This window comes from Nematostella vectensis, chromosome 2 (assembly GCF_932526225.1).
Source record: "Nematostella vectensis chromosome 2, jaNemVect1.1, whole genome shotgun sequence".
In the NCBI taxonomy this organism is placed as follows: Eukaryota; Metazoa; Cnidaria; class Anthozoa; order Actiniaria; family Edwardsiidae; genus Nematostella; species Nematostella vectensis.
Window position 1 is genome coordinate 15,288,162 of NC_064035.1, and position 16,301 is coordinate 15,304,462.

The following is a 16,301-nucleotide window of genomic DNA, read 5'->3' on the forward strand; positions in this document are numbered from 1 at the left end:
CATACAAAAGGAGTTTTAATAATCAAATATTAAGCAAGGATCACACTATATTTCTATGATTTTTAGGGGAGGGGAGTATTGTATCAAGTTTATGTAACCTCTGTTACTGTTTTTATCATTTGTGTGAATAAATAAACTTGTTTTTGTTGTTGCTGCTGCTGTTGTTACTGTTGTTGTGGCTGTTGTTGTTGATAAATTTGATGATACTTGGTTGCTTACTTGGTAGGATATATCAGCTATCTGGAATCTTAATATGATCATCCATATCAAGCCTAAAATAAGCCTTTCATTGCCATCAACAACATCCTCAGCGCCTATACTCTCTAGCTTGACCTGGAAGGAACAAAATATATATATTTGGAGTAAAGGAAGGTGTTAGAAGTGTTTCCAAAATACGAACCAACCCTTGTAAGCAAATATTTTGGAGAAGTCGACGGAATATGAATCATCCTTTGAAATATCACTGGAAGTTTAAAGTAGCTTAAAAATCTTAAAGTTAGAATCCAAAATCTGAAGAAGAAAAAAAAAAGGATAGAAGTGCCCCCCCACGCAACCCTTTTTTTTTGGGATGACACCATCCATATATTGAAAATACTCAATGCCAAATTAAAAGATATTCACAAAAAATTATCGCCAAAAATACGTATGGATCATTTTATTTACCAATTTTTTTTTTGCTGAGTTCTCCCTACCCCCCTCCCTTCCCAAGTTTACCCCAAAAGCAAATTCTTGAAAGCAAGGTCATAAAGGTAACTCGTCCTCAGCTTGCATTACTCAGTTTGCTTTCACTTGAGTAGACCTTCCAATTGAGAGGGGTAGTTCTCCTCTGGCTATGGGCCAGTATGCATAATGAAGGTAATTATATACTGTCACTGTGTACTAAGTAACAAAAGCTGCTGACAGCTTGCAAATGATAAAGCAAAATGCAAATAAAAGCCTAAATATATAATCTTACAGATTTTTGTAGAAATTCAAGTGCTTTATTCACATTCTGGATGTTATGGACTCTGAACTTCCCACGCGCTACAACAAAAAAGAAAGAAAAACATTAACATTTGGATATGTAGAATAAATACAGGCCCGTACCCAGGATTTTTCTTGCGAAATCCGAAAAAGATTTTGGGGGGGAGGGAGAGAGTTAAGTTAACTAATCTAACCACCTTCGAAAGAACAAAAAAGTTTTTTTTGCCTTTGTAATATCTCCAGGGGACGTTTATTGTCGGAATTTTGTAACATACCAAAAGTGAACTAGCTTATGACTCTTAGTTTTGTCTACAAATAGCACGTCAATTTAGAACCAAAAGTGGACTTTTGGCCTTTGTGGTGGGGTTCCATTCGCACCCCCTGCACCTCACCTGGGTACGGGCCTAAAATAGAAACTGGGCTGTATAGGTTTCTGAGCAGGTACTAAATCAAGGTGGCTTAATTCTTTATGCATATCTTTTTTCCTCATATATTAACATTGCTCTTTATATAAAAGATGAAATATTTCCCCATCCTGAGATTATACAGTCCAGGTCTAGAGTAACATAACATCCACTTGCGAGTACTCAAGACTTGTGCATATATTAGAGTGGTTCGAGAGTATCGACTCGCAGCGATCTCTGCGATTGCCGAGTGGCTTAGTTTTCGATTGCCTCATTAAAAGCGAGTCTCGAGTGGTGAGAGTGCTAATGAGGACTCATGAGTGGGGGTTGATCTAGACCTGTACTGTAACAGGCAACAGCCCTGAGAATCTGCCACATTTACCTGCAAAGCCGATTTTCTCCCCTGATATGATCTCCAATAGACTTATGAGGATTTTTCCATCTGCCAAGTCTTCAAATAAGTCATTGACATGAAGGCCAGACTATGAAAACGAAAAACAAATCAAAACACAATTACAGCTAATTAGGATCTTTTGCTGTCCCCCCCTCCCCCCCGGCCCTCCTTTTTTAAATAAGGAAGTGTTCACTGAATTCCCTGGTAGGGGGCTTCCCCAAAAATGGGTCCTCGAAGGGGGGGCTCTGAAGTTTTTAGGAGCCTTTCTTTTCAGCTTTAAGATTTTAATCTTTATACATTATAATATAGATTATTTCCATCTTTCAACAATTCTCCTTATAAATAATTCTACCCTCCTGTGCAGAGCTTCCTGTTTCCGCTCGTTTCTTTTGCTGAGAAAATTATGATAATGTTCCATTAGAATTGAAATTGATAAAACTAGTGATTACAAAAACAATTAACTACATGTAGTGCAGTATGCTAAAGATATTTTTTTAATATTATACAATGCATTTTATTATCAAGTAACTATAAAAAAGATGTCATTAATATAAAACAGTGCACTCGATGCTTAAAGCAGACAACAAACGAGTACCCGGAAAATGCACAAAGATCACATACTGCGGTATGTTTGGTGCATATAACTGCAGTGGACTGTCAAAACAAAAATTCCTAAAACTTTAACAACTTTGACCTGATTGTAAAAAGTTATCTATTTTGTAAATCAAGCCCACTGAGACAAACTCTACTCATTATTTATGGCTTTAATCATTTATAAACTAAGCAAGAAAAAACGATGGAATTAATAGGCTGTTATGGTGATCACGCTACTAAATAACTACCAACACTTGTTTTGGCGGCAAGGCAAACAATGTGTGAAAGTTAAAATAGCACAAGTATGCAACCTAAACTTCACCACTCTCACCTTATCCAGGAAGGAATTGACCCATTTGGTAAATGTCTTCTTCTGTGAAAATATTCTTTCATTTTTGAGAGTTTTGATTCTATCCTTTTCAAACGTAGGAGCTTCGACGTACGACATCGCTCCGCTGAAAGTTTCACGAAATATTTTGTCCCTTTGATTTCAGTTTAGCTCTTTTCTTTACTTTGACGCGGCAATCCATCATTACAAAATCTCGCGGTAAAATTTCTAGGCTAAAGCCTTCGATTATGAACCAAATGGTCCTTCATTTAGTGCTGTTCATACTTATGTACAGTATTTTGTTGACCTTCTCTCTTGGTTCTCACTACTGATAACACTTGTTAATGAATAACTAGTTTTATATATAACTATCGCGAATCCTAGTCAAATGTATCCTTTTCGCATGTCTGTCTCCGAATCTCTTTTGATATACGCAAGATCTAAGGCTTCGTGCCTCTCCAAGGACGCTAGATGCATTGGAATGTTGCGAAGGAAGAGACCATTCGATTGTCATGACCAGCGGAAATCTAGAATGGAATCTTTTATGAGGACTCTGGATGGTGGATTTGGCTTGATCATTTTTTAAAAAAGTGAGATTCATGTCTAAAACTACTATAGTATAACTGAATTTAAAAATGAAAACAAATAATATTTCTCAATTTTACATCACCGAATGCACGCATTAAAGCTTTTGCGAGATCAGTGCTCAAAATTCTTCGTTACGCTTCTTGAAACTGAACAAAAAAAGAGAATAGGAAGTTAAGTAGGTAAGTTAAATGGTAGATTTTTTTTCTGACTTGCAAAAGGCGGATATATTAGTCGACTATACAATAGCCTCTATCAAACCAAGATTGATAAAGTTCCTAACAAAATAAGTAAGCCGAATGATATCTTGTTAGGAGTGGAGTTGGAGGTCAGACAAATCTTTTCGTTTTTTTCTGAAATCAATTCACTTATCTGTTTTTATTTTAATCGATTTAAAACACATTAAGTTATTATAACATCACATCAAACTAGGGATCGAACAGTGTGAAATATAAGCGACATAAGTACTTAAAACTAATAACGGCCATCTAACTTTCTCTTAGTTTCATCTCATTTGTGTGGGATTTTCTCTACTTCTACTTACATTTCTTATTCTTGCTACTTCATTCGGCTTTCTATAATCATTTCTAATAAGCCTTTAGATTGATTCGATATCAGGCTTTTGGCTACATTTGCGGCCATATTGTGTTCGCTTTGGGTAGGAATAGACTCAAAGAAAACTGTTGGTTGCATGCTTTTACGATTTGCCGCCATTTTCCTTCGCAGCTGCATAGGTTGGGGTCCCTGTGGGATTCATCTTCACTATACCCTCACCCCCTCGATTTAGGAAAGATTTAATTAGTTTTTATTTGGAATGGTTTTAAAGGAATGCAGGGGTTTTATTAGGCCCTGGCTGCGGGCGAACCAATTCTCATTTGTTTTGTGCTGCTGTTTGCGCTGTCGCTTGTGTCCTATTGAGAACCAACCTTTAGTGCACAAGAAACCTCAATATCTTCTATATTTATATTTGATATTAGGATCAACACAACCAGTCCAAACAAAACTTAATACAACATTTATCATCAAAGGAAAGACACATGTCCCCTCCCCTCTACCACCACCAATATTGAAATATATAAATTTAAAGAAACAAACAATAGTGGCATGGCTGAGCCTCCAATATTTTCTTAATGCTTCTGTATCATCCCCTCTCCCAATATTTTGAGGCCTGCTACAACTCTGCATATAAATTTCTTAGAGAAAGACCTTCACTTCATGGACATATTTTTTAAACTAGATACTACTGTCATTCATAGTGGTAAATTAAAATAATCTGGACTGTTGCTTGCTTTTCTAACAACTTTTTAATGGATGTATATTCCATTTTATATAAAATCAAAACAATTTCTCAATTTTATATATTTTTAGTTCATTTCCCAATCTTTTACCCCCAAACTGATAACCAATGACTGAAAATTGTGGCAAAGATTTAAAAAATGTTTATACCAGCTGTACCTTTTATAATTCTAGATTGGCTAGAAAACAGTTATTCCAAAAACCACATAAAGCCTTTGAAACACATAAAGGACATATAAATAAGACAAAATTCCTTACAGAATTGGCCTTTGATTGTATACATATTTCTGAAAATCAATACGGCAAGGCTAAAAAAGCCATTAAAATCTAGTAATTAATATCAAATCCGGTGTGTGAGGATGTTGGTGCGCTGTCTCCTTTATCTGTCCTGTTCTGGACAATATACTATCATTTCCAGTAGTATAATTGGTAAAAGCCTTCCCTGACTTTAGTCATATTCAATAGGGTCTGCTGAGTTCTGTAGTTGACGTTTAGATGGTGGTACCAAGTGAACTGGCAACTCTTCTGGAATGTCATTATCTTCAAGTTTGACCTTTATTAGATACATAGCAAGAGCAAACTCATCCTCATCAAGGCAACCATCATGATCGATATCTGAAAGCTTCCAGATACGACCTAACTGAGTGTTTGGAAGTTTGGATTTGACCATTTCCTTCTTGGCTTTTGCACCTGAAAGTTTGCCATCAACAGGTCCAAGAGTTTTAAAAAGTTCATCATATTTTGGCTTGAAATCTTCCACAACCCAAGTATCGGTGCCAGCACCCAGAGCCACGCCCTCACAAGCACCACTTGCAAATGGGTTATTGGTAGCGTGATGGACTGCGAATGCGCCCCCAGACACAGAAGGTTTACTAGCATCATCAGTAGTCTCATGGGGAATCATTGCCATAAGTCTAGGTATATCATGAGCCAGCATGTGATCGAGGGTTTCTATGTGCTTGGCCCTCAAGGTGTGGAATTTGGTGAAGTCGTGCTGCTTCAATTGCTCCTTGAATTTACTAACCGGTGGGAAGTCTCCAGGAGATATATTATGCTCCCTCTGGATCTTCTGATAAACATCTGTCAGTTTCTTGATCAGTTCGTCCTTCTTTTTATCTTTTCCAAACATTGATGGCATTTGACTCTTTAATTCTGATATGATGTAAGCATGGACCTGGAATATTAAAATAAATTATTATTTTAAGATCTTGACTCTTTTAGTTTTGTTGTTTATAGTTCTATTGTGATTTTATTGTATTTTTATCTTTAGGGCAGCACCTCGCATGGGACCTGGTCTCGTTTATGTGCTTATCCCTTTGGGCTAATACTCAATACAGTTGTTTAAAAAACAGGAATTCCTCAATCAATTTTTTTAGTGAGAGTGTAATCTTGTAGTTTTTAGTCATTTCTTTGCATTTCAGTCTTATTGGGTATTGTATTTCTGTTCAGAATAATAAAGTGTCAATAAAAACTTTTATTTCTGTTCGAAATAATGAAGTGTCTATGAAAATATCTCCAGGCCGCTATACTTCAATACTTCCACAGACCTGAAGTATACAGTAAGAACAGAAAGGGGTGTATTATGTTTTTACTGTTGTTTTTAATATTCTGCAAACTCTTGTCAACAGTTTCAGAAACCCTAAACTGTTTTCTGGCTCCTGTCATTCAAACTTATAGAATCATATTTGTTGCTTTTTTACTTGACAGCCCTTACAGAGAGGTGGCAGTATTTAAGGCCATTCACTTCAAGGATTCACTTCATGGACAAAAGCCAAAAGACAATTCAGATGTTGGAAATCATCTGCGATAGTTTGCATAATATTGAAAACTGCACAAACCCCAAGAAATTTAACACATTTTTTAAATTTATATTCATTGAAGAAAAGAAAAATCATCCTGAAACTGTTTTATCCTGTTTACCTTAGCAAGTCTTGCACGCTTGATGAAATCATTCAGCTTCCTCAGAGCAGCATTACGGGGTAGCTCCTGGATATCCCTGAACAAATCAGTAGCTTCCATCTCAAACAAGCGGCGATTATCATCCATTTGTAAAGGCTGGTTCCAGAATGAGCCAATGTAGACACGTGCAACCTCTGGGGTGTTGATCACTTTTCCGAGAGACCACATCAGCGCACCATATACCCTCATCAACTGTTGTGTATTGATCATGTCAGCCTTATTGAGCACTATACGGATTTTGTCATCATAATCACGCAGGACCTCGATGCCTCGTTGAAATTCATCAGAGATATCAAGTTTGTGTGCGTCGAAAAGTAGAATGATGCGATCACAGCGCTCGGCAAACCACTTGAGGATGCCGGTGAAATCATATCCCCGTGCAACACTTTGCTTCTCGCCAGACAAGATGCCTGGAGTATCAACTATCGTTATACTGTTAAGCACATCGTTAGGAAGCTCAGAACAGCAGAACCGATTTAGGAAAGCATTACCAAAACTACTGAGGGAGCGAAACTGTTTATTCGGGTCAACAATCAGAGCATTTCCAGGGATCACTTGTTGACTATCACCATGCATAACTGCTATGAAACTGTCGGTGGTGGGCTCCGGTCCAATCCTGATTCCGGGGAAATCCTGCTCTAGTAGATATTTAATGAATGTTGTCTTGCCTGTAGAATACTGTCCGACTAGTAGAACCATCGGTTTAGCGTGAAAGTCCGGCTCGCTCATGGATGGTGAATGAAAGTCATTGAATAGATAATATTCCTCCATTGGTTTGAGGTTCTTCATGTACATTTTCTTCAAACCATCGACAACTGAGGCGAACACTTGAGGGTGTTTTTTGTTAGAATCGCTCCCTTTCATCCATGAAAACATGGTTGCAGCTTTTCTGTTACCTTTGTAATAATATAAAAAGACTTATTAAACTTGAATCACTGAGCAGGTTGGTAGATAGACGTCAGAAAACAGAGGTCGATACAACACGAAAGTGCTGGCTGATCGCAAGCCGCTCCCTTCCGCCAAAATCTGAGCCTGCGCGCAAAAGAATCAAGTCGTGTGACTTTCTGCGTCACTTCCGCTAATGCGTCATGGCTATATCAAACTAGAACTATAGAAGGTTTGGTATTTCTGGTTTTTATTTTCTTATTTCAATCCATTACTGCAAAAAGTAACACATTATGAATGTATAGCATTACACAACGAATAATCAGAGACACGAAATATAATAATCACCTTGCGCCCTGGGTTTGTTGTAGTGATGGGTGGGGGGGAGAAGGATGTATGATATAATCACACAGTTATACATAAATTTCTCTTTTTGAGGTTTTCGTTTCTGGTCAGAAAACCTTCAGCATAGACAGACCTTACCAAAGGAAATAGAGGAAAGGGAAGGTAACTTAATCAATGACTGCAATGGTATTAAGACAGTTTAAGATATATCCTGCGAGAGGCACATTATCTTTGTCAGGTAGTAAATGCCAAGTTTGTCGAGTTGTTGCCATTCTCCAAAAGTACATTTTATTTATAATCCAGATGTCCTTACACAAGTATAACAGGTTCATACCTAGGGTTTCACCCCTTCAGTTATGACCTATTGAGGGATCAGCAAATATTATCCTTTTTGTTAATACCTGCACACCCACACCCCCCAGTACACCTGTATAACCGAATAACTATAAAGAACGCAGCCATAGATATGCCGATTGCATGTTATCAATACTTGCGAGCATTTTTATTGCTAGCTTTTGAATTGCATGCTGTTAACTCTGAAAAGAAGTTAGTTATTTAAACCTAAGAGGGGACGCAGAGTTACAGTGGGCAATAAAACAAACATTTACAGTATCATTTTCCACATTGCTTGCTATGTAGTAAAGAGTTCTAAAAAGGCTGGTTGTGTACATACCAAAGACTGAATGAAGACCCGATAATGAAGACCTATTCAATAATAAAGACCTTTTAAAAATGGTTGATGGCTAACCAGAGTAAATAAAGAGTTTGTTTAACAAAAATCCTCTGATGCTTCTCTGACGTCTCTTAGGTCTTTGTTTTACACAGCTTGGAGTCTCATAAGACAATCAACACAACATGCTATACACTATTTTAATTTACTATTAATTGCTTTGTCTTTTTTCAAAAAAAGATACCCACTTTCTTCAGGAAATTAAATGCCACACTTCGTTTCAACTTAAATTCATGAAATATTTTTTTAACGTTTTTCAAGAAAATTTTTAATGTCTTGAAATAATTGTTTCAAGGAATAATATATTAAGTTTTCATTTTTGAAAAAAATGTTCCACTCAACACAGTTGACATTGTCATAAGTAGACACTTGGAAATAAAAAAAGGTGCACATATTGGACAGCTGTCTGATTATGAGAGAAACTGTTATTTATCTCGTCTGTTATATATATATTCTACATACATGTTTTTTTTTTTTTTCTGCAAACTCTAATTTTGCCAAAATCTGTTTTCATACTTGGTCATCAGATACCGTAAATTAGGGCTATGCTTATATGAGCGCCCAGGCTTACTTTATTTTTATTATTATTATTTTTTTTTTTTTTTGGGGGGGGTGCTTTTTGGGAAGGGAGTGCTCCCGGATTGATTGAAAACGAAATTTTATTTGCAATGAGCTGTGAAATTTTGTTAGGGGTTTATTGTTAGGAAATTGATGGCAATATCGTTGTTATGTCAGAATGTTAATGCCAGCTAAATAAAATTAAGGTTTACACCATTTAAGTGGTGCTTTTGATGGATTTTTTAGTGGGAGGGAAGGGGTGTTCATTGGGGAAGGAGGCGTTTATTTGAAGGAGCGCGCTTGTTCAATTCATTATGGCTTATTATATTTACACTAAAGTGTTCTTCTCAGAAACTTTTAAGTTAAAACCTTTAAGTTAAAATTAACTTGCATTGTGATGTGAAAATACTACCAATATTCATTGCTTGCACTATATGTTATTGATGCAAATCCTCCTCTAATTGATGTACTTCTTTGATTATTTCTCCATGCTCATCCAACAATGCCTCGATTTCCTCCTTCTTTTTCTGGGATTGTTTTTGCACTTCCTGAAATTTAAAGATTGCCAAATTATATATAAGAGAAAGGGAGAGGAATATTTTATAATCCCCCCCGCTGTCCCCATCATAGGATACAATAAAATACAAGTAAGTATATAGGTATTCAGTAGATAGGAACAAACAAACAGGACAAAAGGTGTAGGAGTAGACACAACTACAAGTAGTAATGCACAGGCATCAGTAAAATACTGTACCCAACAAAAACAAAGAGGTAGGGTAGCAGGCCTTGGTAATCTGATGTTGTGGACACTCCATTTTACAAACTCTATCTACAGTATTAACAATATACTCCATGATTACAAATTTCAGATGGTATGGTTATATATGGTCCATATATTACCTCAATTTCATGTGCAATTCGCTCTTCTTTCTCAACATCTAAAAAAAGAACATAAAGATAACCATTTATTGTCTTTTGTCATGATGTGTTGTTGCTTCTCAAATTATGAATAAGTTCCAAAATTCTGAAAACTCAAAATATGGGGGTGGGGAAGGGGGGACGATACAGAAACAAAATAATAAAAAAATTGGGAGGGCACATCCAAGCCCTACTAGTCATTTCCTTATAATTTTTTTAAAAAATATTGGGGAAGCATGTGCCCCAACCCCTGCTACAGCCCTCCAAATTAAATACCTCTTTTTGAAGGATCAAAGATCTCAACATCATCCACCATGCCATCCTCGGTGGTAACATTCAGTACAATGGACAAGCACTGCATACTCCGTTGCATCCCCTCCACCATTGGATCTGCACAAGTGTCATCTTTGATGATGTGCTCTTCTTCGGATGTGACTGACATTTTTTCTGATTTATTTTCTGCTGGATCATCAACCACCATCTCACTTTCCGGCAACCTGTCCACTTCAAAATCCTCATCATAGAATGACTGTTTTGTGACAAGTCCACTAGCAGCTGTTGCAGGGGGAGTAACAAGATATGGTGATGCACGATTGGGTTGATCCAGTGAGGCAACAATAGCTACTGTCCCTGTATTAGACCGGTTCTGGACACCAACAATTGATCCGGTGGCATTGCAAGCCCTTGTTCCTGGACGGCTAGCCTCAGGAAGACCAGCAGGGCTAAAGTTTATGATAGATGGAGAAGACCATCCTGATAATGAAGATATCGCTCTCCTTGTATGATGCTTTGCAAGGCGATGGCGTGCATTTTCTAGGGGTGTCTGAATGGCTTTGTGTCTTGCAGGAGCAGTCTGGGGTGGCTGGGAACTTTTCCTCTTGAAGAAAGGCAGTGGCACAAGAATTGCACGAGGTTCTTTGGGACTGGTAGGAAAATATGTAGGTTAAGGTGGCACACACCTAATTGTTTTAAACGTTTTTAACGTTTATGCTCTCTATTGGAACCATGGAAATCTGAAACACCAGAGGGAACCCATGAAAGAATGCTACAAAATAGAGCTGTAGCAAAATTTGCTTAAATAATTTCATTTTACTGATGAAACTGTAGTTCTTCATGAAATACTTTTTTAGAAACAAAAACAAACATTAATAATAAAGTCTCCAAGTCAGTCTACTCTATTTAAACTAAAAAAAATATACTTGAGGAGGTGTGGTTTCTGTTGAATGGTGATTGGTTTTGTGATTTGGGGTGAAAAGACTAGGATTTACTTACATCTTTTGAACACCATCATCATCCTCATAACAATGTGTCTTTTCATCCAAGCTCTGGTGGTTTATTGCCTGGGGTTTGTTATTTTTCAAAGGATAAGATGGTTTATGATTGTGCTTGCTATAGAAGGGAAATAGATAAGAGTTAGACAACAAATCTTAAAAGAATAAATGTTTTGGGAGTAAACTAATGTACACACATTGAAGGCATCACTTGTGATGACACACTCAGATACTGCAAATTCCCTGATGAGTACTTCTTCCTCTTGTTTCTCACTGGTAATACTAGGCTGTGCAAGGACTCCTTGTTACCCTGCAAAAATAAATAGAAGCAAATTGCTTGGAATTTCAAATACACATTAAAAATGGTATAATATACATTTTAATTAAAAGCTCACATGACAAATTCTTTGGTATACTTCATCAATACCAGACAGCTCTGACAATATGAAATCCTTTTCAACATCTGCCATAATCTTGTCACACTTGCTAGCCAGCGTTTCTACGGGTGTGCCCTCTTGTGTATTGCTGGGAGGCACAGTGGCTTGAGATATTGCGCTTCAAAGAAAATAAATAAATAATATTTGAAGCAAAGCAGTCTTATTGGTTAGCACACAGCTGAATTGTTACTGCTGAGTTTAAATCCCTGCTATGGACTTAGGGACTTTTCTTGTAAACTGACTCACTGACTGATTATTATAAACAACTCACTGTCATAAAAATCATCAATACCTTTGAAAATTAAGCATCGCTATAGGATTCTTTCCTTCCACCCTTTTAACTTTTGACCTTTTTTTAGGCTGTGAAGGCTTGAAATGCTAGGAGTAATAAAATACAAGTCAACGTTTACTATATTGTGATATATATCAAATTTTAGTGAAATGCAATACTTATGGTTCTTGACTTTTCCAAAATAAAGTACATGTGAAAAGGCACATCATCAGAGCAATTTTGTCATCTTATACCTTTATAGGATATGCAGTGAAGCCTGTTTTCTCTGCTCCTTTATGACCACTGAATGGGTCAGGCTGGTGAATATCCTAAACAGGTAAGTATAAAGAATAATTTGTGATACATTCTTTAATTAAAGTATAAACATTCTGTGACTGAAGAAATATCTCCTTGTATTGTTTGAAAACGAAAATGTTGAAAGTTTATAGTGGGAGACTGGTCCCCCTCTCCCTCAATGCTCCATTGTCCAACACCTATGTCAGCATCTTACATCAGTTTAAGCTGGTTTTGGAGTGAAATGAAAATCTAAAGAACAAACCTCAGATACACAAAATATTGGTTAAAATTTCTTAGCATCCCAATGCAGTACTATGAAATTTCATAACATCATTTACCACACTGATTTCATGTCTTGGGTTTACAGCACAAAACTGCCCTCGCCTTTTAGCAAGAGGTGGGATGAGTCTCCCATGCTGTGTAAGCCTTGATGGAACCTCGTCATGCTAAAAACAGATAATGATATTGCATTATTTTTAGTCTTCTAGCAGTGTATTGTATTTAAGTTTATGAAGGCTTTATAGCATGACTAGTAAAATCCGGAACACCTAAAATATGTGTGGACTGTTTTATTATTTTTGTGATGAATCACAAGCAAGAACTTAGACATGGGACTTGTTGAGTAATGTTCCAATTTGACTGCTAGTTGTTCTCGATTGTGATTGATAAAAAAAAAGCATGATGTTCATTATTTTACTGGTCCCTCTATAAACCCAATGCCTTAAATAGACTTAATGTTTTTTTTTTCTTGTTCTATCAATTTTTCTACTTACAAGGCCTACAAAGATTCCACCATGCATGTTAACGGGTGGAGACAAGCGTGGTGATACTACAACCTCCTTAGGAGGAAAGCCATTTGCAAAGTGCACTTGTTTATGGCAGTCTTCTCCACTTGACATCATTGGTGCGTCCAGACAGCATAACTCCCTAAGATCACTACAGATAATAAATAATGACATTAAAAAAATCCAACATTTTTTTTAATGGAAGAGGGTGCCTTATACAGAGAAAAATTGACTGTGGATGGTCAAGATACAACAAAAAATGGAGAGTGGAACCATTTAAACAATTTGGTACAAAATGCTGTTCTTGAGAATTCCCATCCAGGTTATTACTGATACTAATTTTATGTAAGATTATTTTTAGTAATCTATCAATTTATGCTCATAAATTCCAAGTAGCATAATACATTTCAGGTTTTGTCAGTTAAAAGCCTTTAACTGTTTTCATTGGACTACCTTAGATGGCTTCCAATCAAGCTATCTCACAGCACCATGTTGACCAATCAGGGGGGGGGGTGAATAGGGGTATGTGAATCCGCCGATCCGCTACATTTTCGGGGCAAATCCGTGGATCGGCAGATATTTTTAGATCCGCATGGTATGACAGATAAACATATGAACGAAATTGGATTGTCGAAGCATCCAAAATCCGAAATCTGCACCCAAATTGTCGACAGATCAGTGATCCGCCGTATTTCCGAAATCTGCCAATCCGCTGAAATAATCATCAAAATCTGTTATCCGTGAGGACAAATCCGCCGATCTGCGAACCTTTTCCCCCCCAATCAGAGTGTAAAAAATGTATTCAATTCAAACTTAATTGAGTTTTCACATTTTGGAAATCTTGGCGAGAGTTCTCAATTCTTCAAGATCGCAGTAACCCAGCATGATGTACTGCTTTTTGGGAATGTCTTCAATGATAGGGGGTTAGTAAGGGAAAAGACCCAACAGTAGCAGATCTAGTGGAGCATGGTCTAGAAAGGCCTGTAACCCTGATTGGTTGGTATACATCACCCAAAGCTCACTGTGAATGCGAATAAAATTACAGAAAGGCATACATGTCGAGTAAGTACGCAGCTGCTTTGTCTCCTATTATCTTCGTTCTTCAAAGGAGTTCTTTTGTCTCTATTCTCCTCGTTCTTTGTGTCGAGGTGCGGATATTGTTCATTTGCCCAAACAAATTGCAGCATGTAAGAGCTGCGTACTGACCCTACATGTCAACTCACCTGAATTAGGCGGGTGTCACAAGATTTTGGACCTCATTACAAGCCCAAGAATACAGAGAACGTTCGTACATTCTCTGAATTCACAGGCATTGGCTCTCTTGGTTTTTTTCACATATTTACTGTATTTCTCCTGATTTTACCAGATTTCTGTCTAAGTTGGGTCTAGAAATAATATTGAAAATTCAACGATTTTATTTCTTAGTAGAATGAACGGTTCATTTGAGCTCTAAGTGTTTACTACAAACTAAGAAAGAAGCACAAAACCATAACGTGATTCCTAACAATTATTTTCAAACACATTGAGCTTGGGGTAACTTGTGTATAACTTACTTATACATAATAAATAAACCACAAGAAGAGCAGGCCACATCAATCATATATTAACAGCGTAAAAAAGCGTACAAATATTTATTGTTAATGAAAGGGTAATTATCCAACACTCGATCTACAGTGCTCTGTTTAATTGATGTTGATGTTTCTTGGTGAAACCATGCGTAAAATAACACGATAATATCAACTGCTCGTCTTGTCGATGCGGAAACAATAGAGAATTGGGCATTTACATTAACAATATAGTCTTGTGAATCATTCTTCGAACTAACTAGACTTCTAACTGACATAACACAACTGTCAAAGAATGGCATAGTACTGTAGTAAGAATGTAAGATACCTTTCGTCGTCCCGGTTCGAGGTTCCTTGGCAACAAAACTCAAAGTCGTTCGCTGCAGCTACTTGATAGCGGTATTAAGCTTATTACCAGATGAGTATGACCACAACTTATTTAAACAGCAAAACACTCGATCTGGGGTTTATATACAACGCACTGGGAAAACAGAAACGGATAGATTACACGTACATTGCGCTTTTCGAGGTCAACATCTATCTCCACGCTCGGGATGACGTCACAGCTCGAGCCATCTATTCGATGGTCAGCAGGGGGCGGTTTTGGCGTCGATTCCGTAACCGAATCCGTTTATCGCGACGCCGTATTTTCTAAACATCGATTTGTTTTTGTCTTTTGTGATGTTCTGTTCCTCCAGTCAAATTATTCTAAGCCAATCAGACGGAACAGAAAACCAAAACAACTCGTGTTTTGAATACGCGGGTCGCAATACAACGGATTCGACAGTAAAGGTCCTGTAAACCGCTAGTATCAAAGAAACTATATGTCGGTTTCATATAAAAGTTGACATTTTGGCGAATGCAATTTTACTTCCGGTTGAATATACGGCGGAAGTAATGTTTTAACACTAAAATTTGATGGTTTTTGCGCTTAAATAAAACGACCTTCTTAGAAACTAACTCTCACTTAGTTAGATTTTAAGGGTTTCTTTTGTCTGGACGAGACAAAATCCTGGGTTTTTTCCACGTCCATCCAAGGTCATTTAACAAGAGAGAAAAAAAAAACAATCAGCACAATCAACACTCGGAAGGTTATGGAAAATTTGGTAATTATGAATCAAAAGAACCTGCTCCTTATAAAACCTCTATAGTAGGATAAGATGACTGAAACCCGCAGAATTTTGTTAATTCGTGCCCTAAAAATCCCATAGAACACTTGCGTCCATTATCTAACTTTCTTAGAAAATTGACACTGCCACCAGACATTTTGAAATGCTTTTATACTAGATGTCACTGGCAAATCAACATCATTAAATGTAAAACAATTAAAATACTATCTTATTGTCGAAGGCCATTGTATGGTTGTCGACAAGTTATCAACATCAAGCAATACTGACTGGTTCTCTAGGATGTGAAGTGAGGATTTTGAACAACAGGGGCATTTCAGTGAGGTTTGTAATAGTATATTAGTAGTCATCTTCTTAGTGATTAGTATTCCCTAAGTTTCAACTATGTTTTCCTTCTGGAAAACAATCAAAATAAAGGTGCAACTTAGGGGATACTAATAACTAAGTAGATAACCACTAATTACTAACTACATTCCCCACTAATTCCCTATTGTTCAACGCCCTCGCCGATTGACATCTTAATTAATATGAGATTAAGGGGGTTGAAATGGGGAGCGCTGATTGGTCGAGTGGTAGTGATCATGTTCTA

At 37.1% G+C, this 16,301-nt stretch overlaps 3 protein-coding genes across 4 annotated transcripts in view; all 3 read right to left on the reverse strand.

Moving 5' to 3' along the window:
• LOC5521740 (spectrin beta chain, non-erythrocytic 1) overlaps positions 1 to 3,226 on the reverse strand; it is a 45,523-nt gene extending 42,297 nt beyond the window's left edge. Inside the window, exons 1-4 of the mRNA XM_048723642.1 lie at positions 2,687 to 3,226; positions 1,750 to 1,849; positions 956 to 1,023; positions 220 to 333 (exon numbers count right to left, since the gene is read on the reverse strand). Of these exons, the coding sequence (XP_048579599.1) occupies positions 220 to 333; positions 956 to 1,023; positions 1,750 to 1,849; positions 2,687 to 2,803 (399 nt within the window). The 5' untranslated portion in view covers positions 2,804 to 3,226. The remainder of the gene's footprint in view (positions 1 to 219; positions 334 to 955; positions 1,024 to 1,749; positions 1,850 to 2,686) is intronic.
• Positions 3,227 to 4,217: 991 nt separating this feature from the next.
• On the reverse strand, positions 4,218 to 7,551 carry LOC5521856 (EH domain-containing protein 3). Its single transcript, XM_001641590.3, has 2 exons — positions 6,485 to 7,551; positions 4,218 to 5,738 (listed from the first exon to the last, which is right to left on the reverse strand). The coding sequence occupies exons 1-2, from the start codon at positions 7,397 to 7,399 to the stop codon at positions 5,013 to 5,015; spliced, it is 1,641 nt and encodes a 546-aa protein (XP_001641640.2). The 5' UTR covers positions 7,400 to 7,551; the 3' UTR covers positions 4,218 to 5,012.
• A 467-nt stretch (positions 7,552 to 8,018) lies between these two features.
• LOC5521857 lies at positions 8,019 to 15,422 on the reverse strand. Of its 2 annotated transcripts, XM_032367030.2 has the most exons (12): positions 14,914 to 15,420; positions 14,244 to 14,405; positions 13,009 to 13,171; positions 12,574 to 12,681; positions 12,193 to 12,267; positions 11,960 to 12,045; positions 11,626 to 11,785; positions 11,428 to 11,540; positions 11,232 to 11,348; positions 10,236 to 10,882; positions 9,942 to 9,979; positions 8,019 to 9,589 (listed from the first exon to the last, which is right to left on the reverse strand). In XM_032367030.2, the coding sequence occupies exons 3-12, from the start codon at positions 13,135 to 13,137 to the stop codon at positions 9,479 to 9,481; spliced, it is 1,584 nt and encodes a 527-aa protein (XP_032222921.2). In that variant the 5' UTR covers positions 13,138 to 13,171; positions 14,244 to 14,405; positions 14,914 to 15,420; the 3' UTR covers positions 8,019 to 9,478. The 2 variants fall into 2 exon arrangements, with proteins under 2 accessions (XP_032222921.2, XP_032222920.2); XM_032367029.2 differs by lacking the exon at positions 14,244 to 14,405 and having other exon boundaries at positions 14,914 to 15,422.
• Between the last annotated feature and the right edge of the window lie 879 nt (positions 15,423 to 16,301).

Excerpts from the sequence above, each read along its gene's own strand:
- LOC5521857 (XM_032367029.2), bottom strand. The coding sequence starts at position 13,137 with ATGATGTCAAGTGGAGAAGACTGCCATAAACAAGTGCACTTTGCAAAT. Across the intron at positions 12,268-12,573 it reads CAAGACATGAAATCAGTGTG|GATATTCACCAGCCTGACCC; the intron begins GTAAATGATGTT and ends TTACCTGTTTAG. Across the intron at positions 9,980-10,235 it reads CTTTGATCCTTCAAAAAGAG|ATGTTGAGAAAGAAGAGCGA; the intron begins GTATTTAATTTG and ends TTCTTTTTTTAG.
- LOC5521856 (XM_001641590.3), bottom strand. The coding sequence starts at position 7,399 with ATGTTTTCATGGATGAAAGGGAGCGATTCTAACAAAAAACACCCTCAA. Across the intron at positions 5,739-6,484 it reads AGCGTGCAAGACTTGCTAAG|GTCCATGCTTACATCATATC; the intron begins GTAAACAGGATA and ends TTAATATTCCAG.